This window comes from Tarenaya hassleriana, unplaced genomic scaffold (assembly GCF_000463585.1).
Source record: "Tarenaya hassleriana unplaced genomic scaffold, ASM46358v1 Cleome2, whole genome shotgun sequence".
NCBI classification, from domain to species: Eukaryota; Viridiplantae; Streptophyta; class Magnoliopsida; order Brassicales; family Cleomaceae; genus Tarenaya; species Tarenaya hassleriana.
In genome coordinates, this window is record NW_010965372.1 from 5,461,190 (window position 1) to 5,469,056 (window position 7,867).

A 7,867-nucleotide genomic window follows, 5' to 3' on the forward strand; every position below is an offset into this window, starting at 1 on the left:
TAGTTGTTTCTTTCCAATTATATTCTGCGTAGATTTCTTTTTATCTTTAATTTTAGGGGAATATATATATATATATATGTATATATATGTTCTGATAATAATGACTAATGTTATATAATTCTCATAATAGATGTGATGCAAATTAAAAAAAAAAAGAAGATCAAATAAAGGTGAAATTGATGGGTGATTGAAAATTGAGGTGAGTCCAACAAAGATTCAGAAGAGATATGATTTTTTTTTTGTATGAAAAGATGCAATGTTTTTTTTTTTTTGTAGCAGAGGCAGCAGTCTTCATGTGAACCTTTCTATGGTGTTGTATGACAAGTGGGCACAGTTGTCCGGGCCTCGAACACACCTTGATTCAATTTGAACTAAAATGAAAATAATTTTTTAATTTATTTCAATTTTTTTATCTAGGCATACCTAAAATTGTACCATTTAAAAAAAACGTTATCTTCAAATAAGATAGATAGATACTTTAATATAAATATTTTTATTATTATCTTTATATCTATATATATATATAACAGATAATGGGCTAGGCATTTAATTGGGTAAGCTCAGGCCCAGGGAATCCATGTCACATCTAAGCCCACAAAATCGCATTCTATGATTTTAGACTGCTACATACATGCATGCATACATGCATGCATACGTACATAGACACCCACTCAACCCTCGCTAATTAACAATTTGATCTCGTCGATTTTATATAAATAAAGTTTTATTCCAACTAACATTATGTCAAAAACATAATTTTAACTTATACTTTCAACCGAAACATAATTGTACTAGTCAACCGTATGTTGACTAGTGTGTATATATGCATATATATATATAGAGAGAGAGAGAGAGAGAGAGAGAAAAATAAGAAACCACAAGAACAATTAATCACTACTGTAACGAGGGAGACATGGTAAATTGCATGATGGATGGAGGCTATATGAAGATAAGCATGAAGCACACAACATGGCATAGCATTCAATTGGAGAATGGAGAGGTGGCACTTCTTTCTATGCGTACATTTATATCTTCCCCCCATCTATATGCTGTGTATATCCCTAATTCACCATAATAACATCATTAGTCATTTCCTTTTTCTTATTCATCCTCCCCATGCCATGGACTAATAATATACCATATTCATACACACACGCACCATATATTAAAATATGATATGATGTATTAGACACTAATAAGTATATCTATATATCCATTCACCCTTTTTACCAAAAAAAGAAGAAGGTATATATATATATATACACAAAGTGGTCATTATATATACCAAAACTAGACAGAACAGTGAAGCGAAAGAAAGATGAAAGCTAGAATAGTCGTAGTGGGGATTTTGCTGTCAGTGGGTTTGGTCACTCCGACAATTACCACAACTGATGCCACATCAAACCCTCACGCGGAGAACGCAGACGCAGACGAGGAAAAGCCATTGAAGAGAAGCAGAAGCTGCGACCCTTTGTACCATTACTTGTTCGGAATCTGCGGCCACTGGCCTTTCCCCACAACCCCTTCCCCCGAGAACCCCTTCCTCCCCACCGCACCGCCGCGTCCGCATCCGCGTCCAAAACCCTCACCGCAGCTTCCACCGCCACCACCACTTGTTCCGTCCCCGCCACCGCCCGCGGTGATTAATCCGCCATCTCCGCCGTTGGTTCCTTCACCACCTCCGCCGCCTCTGGTTACTTTACCGCCTCCGCCGCCTCTTGTCCCTTCACCGCCGCCTCCATCTCCACCTCCACCTCCACCTCCGCCGTTAGTTCCATCGCCTCCACCCCCGTCGCTAATGATCCCTCCACCACCCCAGGTGATAGTTTTCCCACCGCCGCTGGTTCCGTCACCGCCGCCGCCGCAACCAGGTGGATTTCCAGTGACGCAGCCGCCGCCGATATGGTTGCCGCCTCCCGAAGACAATACGCCGGGGTTCTCACTTTCGCCGCCGGCGCCGGAGGAAGAGTTTCCGCCGATGCCACCGATAACATGGTTGCCGCCGCCGGAAGTTCCCGGCGAGGCCTCACCAGCAGAGCCATTTGATCAGCTTCCTCCGCCTTCGTGGCAGTCTCCTCCGTTCAAACACTGAGAATTTAATCCCTCCCATGTTTTCCTATCATCAGCTGTAACGAACAATTTGATATCTTCTATTCAATAATTATTTCATAGAAATTCTTGAGCGTATATCCATAATAATTTATAAGAAAATTTGGGCCGAGAAAATATTGTAAAATGGGCCTTTGAGAACAACGAGAGAGAAGAAGCCCAAGGTTATATCAGTAATTTTATGTCGCCGGTATGGCGATCCTAAGATTTCTAAATCCTGATCCTTTAATCCATGTTTTACTACAGTGTTCCATAGGTGTGTTTTTCAAAAAAAAAAATTATAAGTTAAATAATAATATAAGATTAAATAGTTTCACTTAGAGATTTTTTGGTGGTTGTTTTTTATGTGTTATAAAAAATAGAAGAGATCGTTTTTTTATAACGAGTGTAAAGACAAAGGTGGAGTTGGAGTTAGATATGGAGATACCAGTTCCCCATTGGTCAGAAATCTATCCACGACAGCTTCCAAGATTTCCACTTTAGATTCTCGTTATCCCACCACCTGTCCCTCTAATAATCCTCCTTTTGATTCTTTTGATCCGAATCACTATCAGACACAGACACCTACAGACCCAGGAACAGATAGAATCAGATCTCATGGCGGTCTCTGGAGCAGTGCTTAACGGGCTCGGCTCGTCCTTTCTCTACGGTGGGAAGAGGAGCGCCGCCGCATTGGACAGAGGATTCGGCGGCGGAGCGGCCAGAGTCGGCCGGAGAACGTTCGTCGTCGTGGCTGCTGCGGCTGCTCAGCCGAAGAAATCTTGGATCCCCGCCGTCAGAGGCGGTGGTAACCTCATCGACCCCGAATGGCTCGATGGCTCGTAAGTCCCTCTGAAAAAAGTTACTTCTATACATAATCTCTTGAGTCCTACGATTCCAAATAGGAGGAGGAGCCCCGCCGCATTGGACAGAGGATTCGGCGGCGGAGCGGCCAGAGTCGGCCGGAGAACGTTCGTCGTCGTGGCTGCTGCGGCTGCTCAGCCGAAGAAATCTTGGATCCCCGCCGTCAGAGGCGGTGGTAACCTCATCGACCCCGAATGGCTCGATGGCTCGTAAGTCCCTCTGAAAAAAGTTACTTCTATACATAATCTCTTGAGTCCTACGATTCCAAATATCTCCAATGCCCAGAAAGAATACAAACGCAAACTCCGAATATTGATGAATAGTAACCCACATGGAATTTAATGGAAAAACCAAATCTTTACGTACTCTCAAGAGTCCTACGAAGTGAATATCAGATCGTAATGTCTCTTTCTTTTATATGAATTTCACAGACTACCCGGCGATTACGGGTTCGACCCGTTGGGTCTAGGAAAAGACCCGGCGTTTCTGAAATGGTACAGAGAAGCAGAGCTGATCCACGGTCGGTGGGCGATGGCGGCGGTGGTCGGAATCTTCGTCGGTCAGGCCTGGAGCGGCATCCCGTGGTTCGAAGCCGGAGCCGACCCAAGCGCGATCGCGCCGTTCTCGTTCGGGTCGCTCCTCGGGACCCAGTTGCTCCTCATGGGTTGGGTCGAGAGCAAACGTTGGGTCGATTTCTTCAACCCGGACTCTCAATCCGTCGATTGGGCAACACCGTGGTCTCGAACCGCCGGAAATTTCTCGAACGCGACGGGCGAGCAGGGTTATCCCGGCGGGAAATTCTTCGACCCGTTGGGTCTCGCCGGAAAAATCCGCGACGGCGTCTACGTGCCCGACACGGAGAAGCTGGAGAGGCTAAAACTGGCGGAGATTAAGCACGCGAGGCTCGCAATGCTTGCCATGTTGATCTTTTACTTTGAGGCTGGTCAGGGAAAAACGCCGCTCAGTGCTCTTGGTTTGTAAGAGAACGGCACGGTGGTTTTTTGCTTTTGTAAGGGATGTGCCCACTACTCGTCACATTCCTGTGAATTTGTAAATCCTATCTACTTGTGCAATTAGTAAGTATAAATCTAAAAATTATAAACAACATTCAAATTTTATATGCACTTACTATTATATTCATGAATATGTGAAGAATCTTTCCTAATAAATCCTTGATTTCTTTTTAAAAAAAAGGTTCAAACAATATTTTCTATAAATATATAATTGTCAATACAAATGAAGGAGTAATTATGGTGGAAATCTGCCCAATAAATACGAAGGTGTTTAGGAAAACTAATTAGATTTCCTAAGGATATAATTATTAATTATCTAAAACTAAAATTTGAACGCTTTTGTGAGGGATGTGGGACCCGGGAATCCACCAATCAACAAAACTGAAAACAGAGCGTAAAAGGCGAGAGCTTTTTCTTCCTCGACTCCGAGAGAATCCATGGAATTACCAGAGGAATGCTGGGAATTGATCTGTAAATCCTTCGATCACCATCGCTACTATGAATCTCTTTCACTTGTATCCACCTCCTTTCTCTCCGTCACCGACCGCATCCGCTCCTCTCTCACCATCACCGACCAGACCGTCCCGTTCCTACCTCGGCTTCTCCGTAGGTTCCGGAACCTGAGGCGCATCAGGTTCCGTGACTTCCGGGGGAATATTGATTCGGTTCTTATGCAGGTTTCGCTATCTGGGTTGGATCTCGAAACGGTTGATTTGTCGGGAATGGAGAGTTTTCCGGATTTGGCGAAATCAGTGTTGAAGATGCTGAATTTGAAGGAATTGATTTGTTCTGGAGCTAAGGGTTTAGGAGACGGCGATTTGGTAGCGATCGGAACGTGTTTCCCGTCTCTCCAGGAGCTGGACATTAGCTATCTCGAGACCAGACATGGTTGTCCTTCGAGCCCTGTCTCTGATTCTGGGGTTATCAGTCTCTCTTCAAAGCTCAAGAGACTATCGAAGCTCAATTTATCTGGTATTCATTTCATCACTGATAGATCTTTGATTTCTCTGTCTCAGAATTGTGTTCTTTTGAGAGAAGTCATTGTTCGTGATTGCGACTTCATCACAACTGATTCCATTAGTTTCGTTCTACACAATTCTCAAAACTTGGAATCTCTTGTTGTCACCGGAATTGGGTTGAATCCGAGGGAAACCTTTTCGTTTGCTGGAGAACTATCCGAGCTTGAGCTCTCGGATTCGTTTATATCTGATGAGTTGCTCTGTTTGATGGCTAATGCTAACTTCCCTCTTAAGAAACTTGTTCTCTCCAATTGCTACTGTTTCACCTTTGACGGGATACTGCTTTTGTTATCGAAGTACCAAAACCTTGTTCACCTGGATCTCGAAGGATCCACCTTTCTCTCTGATGAGATGATTATGGAATTAGGAATGTACATTAGGGGGTTAACCTTTGTGAACCTTAGTTTCTGTTCCAAGTTAACCGGTCTGGTATTCTTCTGCATCATTGAGAATTGTCTTCGGCTGAAGTGCATGAAAATGGAGGGGACAAATTTTGGAGTGGAGGAGTTTTCCAAGGAACTGGGTATCAAGTCGGGGATGAAGTCTTTGCAAATAGCTAGAAACAACAATTTGCATGATGAATGTCTGAAGAGGATAGCACGTCAATGCCCGTATCTTGAGTTGGTCAATGTGGCACAGTGTCCTGGTATCACGGGGGATGGGATTGTTGAAGTTGTGAAGAATTGCCATGAACTAAGCTCTTTGGATATCAGCAGATGTTCTGGCATTAAGAGTCTCACTGTAAATTTTGATCTTCCAAAGTTGGAGACTTTGAAAGCATGTGGGACTTGGATTGATGACGAGGTCCTTCATATAATCAGCAAGAGATGTCGGGGTCTGCTGTATCTTGATCTGGAGGACTGTTTGAATGTGACTTCGAGAGGGGTTAAGGAAATTGTGCCGAGCTGTTTGAGTTTGAGAGAGCTAAATCTTAGGCATTGTGAAGTTAGTGAAAAGGTTTTCACTTGGATGGTGTGTGCAAGTTCTTCTTTGAGAAAGATAGTTCCGCCATCTGCTTTGTTTTCTACTAAAAGTCTGAGGAATTTCTTCCTGCGTCATGGATGTGTTATTTGCATAGACAGAGAAGAGAGCATATTCGCTCCACATATACCATAAATTCTTCCTATGTAGTTTTTCTATCTTTCCCCCAAATGATTCTGCTAAATCTTGATAGCTGAGATCCTTGTACATCTGTTTCCTATTCTCATCAATTGCTTTCTGTTGCATGTCGTTTTATGAAATGAAATGTAATTGTTGATATAAAGAAAGAGTTCAAAGTGAAGGATTTATTTCACCTGGATAAGGTTTGGGAATTATCCTATGATGTTTCTCCCTTTTCTCAATTCTATTTTTGCTAACCTTTTTCTCTTGTTCTTCAATTTTTTCCCTTTATTTGGCTTCATTTTTTCAGAGAGACAGGTTGACGAAGATATGACTATGACAATGGCTAGACTGATCATTGACATTTGTGGAGCTCTTGGGCTGAGAAGATGCCCTTCTAAGAAGGTAATAACTATATTGTTTTAGTTAGAGTCATTTCAGTATCCAGATTTATTTGGTGCTTGATAAGATGGTATTTAGTTGAACATCTGAAACTCCTGACAATATCTCTGAAAGGTGCTCCTGTTGTGGAAATATTTCTAAGCATCCACAGATTGGTAAGATGCACACAAGTTCTAGCTCTCAAGGAATGTCTGTCAGAATCAGATAGCATATTCTTTGCGGTAACTTTGAGTATTCTCCGTGACCTCACAATACGCGACTCTGACATCTCGGAGATAGAGGTAGAAGTAATGGAGGCAAGGAGGTTTAGCCACCTTATTTTCGGAGTCTGAGCAACCCATGTTTCCAGAACCTCTCAAACGTGTCTATATACAACTGCAAAGGTCTGAGAGAATTGACATGGCTACTCTTTGCTCCAAATATCATTTCTCTTCGGGTGGTTGAGTCCTCAGAAATTGAAGAGATCATAAACAGGTCGAAGGCAGAGAGTACGCATTTTCCGAAACTGACATTCCTCTTGTTGGAAGATCTTAGCAAACTATGGAGGTTCTACTGGTGTCCTCTGCCCTTTCCTGATCTAAGGGAAATCTTAGTAACTGGATGTACCCTTCTAAGGGAACTTCCACTGAATTCAGACAGCGCCGAGAGCAAAACCTCGTCATAAACGCTGAGAGAGCATGGATTGCAAGACTTAGATGGGAGGACGAAGCTACTATGAAGCAGTTTTACCGATCTTGAATGGTCCTTTACCTCATCTCTCTCTCTCTCTCTCTCTCTCTCTGGTTTCAACTTCTGTTTTTTGTGCGCGGGATTTTTCTCAGTTTCTTGTTTGTCCAAATTTTGTTGTTGTTGTATGTGTTCAGATTGTTTCTTGATTGATTCTTGCTACATCTCTGGACTTCAGAATTTGCTGTTGCTGCTGTTGAATTTCTGTTGTTGGATTTTGCTGTTGATGATGTACTTCTGATGAGTTTAACACTTCTCCCTGTGGTTTATTCAGTCTGAAGAATTTCTGACCAAGAAATGTACAAAGAAGAGAGGCTCAAGAGAAATGTAAGAAATGACTTGTTCCAGAGAGGACTTTATTATCATGTTAAATGATGATGGCATACAGAGATATCCAGACATAACTTCATCTCTTGCTAAAGCTGTGAAGATCCAAACTGAAACACTGCATCTTTTGCTGAGGAAATAGGATCAAAGTCTACAAAAACCAATCACAGTAAAACAAAAACGTAAAACACTTTCCAGTAAAACATGGACTTTCCTCTGCTATACTTCAGATTCATGAGGTTTCACCAAGAAGTTCAGTTTTTGTAATCCGGGTTGTCACGAAGGCCGAGTTTTGACAGAGCAATGCAATAGTCATCCCACTCTTTC

The 7,867-nt window shown here is 42.6% G+C and overlaps 4 protein-coding genes across 8 annotated transcripts in view; 3 read left to right on the plus strand and 1 right to left on the minus strand.

Moving 5' to 3' along the window:
* Window positions 1–1,318: 1,318 nt before the first annotated feature.
* Window positions 1,319–2,092, plus strand: LOC104813310 (leucine-rich repeat extensin-like protein 3). Its single transcript, XM_010540876.1, has one exon. The coding sequence runs from the start codon at window positions 1,319–1,321 to the stop codon at window positions 2,090–2,092; it is 774 nt and encodes a 257-aa protein (XP_010539178.1).
* A 535-nt stretch (window positions 2,093–2,627) lies between these two features.
* LOC104812448 (chlorophyll a-b binding protein CP24 10A, chloroplastic-like) lies at window positions 2,628–4,076 on the plus strand. 2 transcript variants are annotated; one of them, XM_010539601.2, is made up of 3 exons: window positions 2,639–2,791; window positions 3,023–3,161; window positions 3,384–4,076. In XM_010539601.2, the coding sequence occupies exons 1-3, from the start codon at window positions 2,707–2,709 to the stop codon at window positions 3,931–3,933; spliced, it is 774 nt and encodes a 257-aa protein (XP_010537903.1). In that variant the 5' UTR covers window positions 2,639–2,706; the 3' UTR covers window positions 3,934–4,076. The 2 variants fall into 2 exon arrangements, with proteins under 2 accessions (XP_010537904.1, XP_010537903.1); XM_010539602.2 differs by lacking the exon at window positions 3,023–3,161 and having other exon boundaries at window positions 2,628–2,930.
* Window positions 4,077–4,329: 253 nt separating this feature from the next.
* On the plus strand, window positions 4,330–7,443 carry LOC104812449 (F-box/LRR-repeat protein 2). 4 transcript variants are annotated; one of them, XM_010539604.1, is made up of 2 exons: window positions 4,330–6,490; window positions 6,602–7,443. In XM_010539604.1, exon 1 carries the CDS (start codon window positions 4,403–4,405, stop codon window positions 6,098–6,100), a length of 1,698 nt encoding a protein of 565 aa, XP_010537906.1. In that variant the 5' UTR covers window positions 4,330–4,402; the 3' UTR covers window positions 6,101–6,490; window positions 6,602–7,443. The 4 variants fall into 4 exon arrangements, with proteins under 4 accessions (XP_010537906.1, XP_010537908.1, XP_010537907.1 ...); XM_010539606.1 differs by having other exon boundaries at window positions 6,630–7,443; XM_010539605.1 differs by having other exon boundaries at window positions 6,639–7,443.
* Window positions 7,444–7,539: 96 nt separating this feature from the next.
* Window positions 7,540–7,867, minus strand: part of LOC104812450 — a 2,988-nt gene continuing 2,660 nt past the window's right edge. The window contains exon 6 of the mRNA XM_010539607.1: window positions 7,540–7,867. Coding sequence (XP_010537909.1) covers window positions 7,795–7,867 — 73 coding nt within the window. The 3' untranslated portion in view covers window positions 7,540–7,794.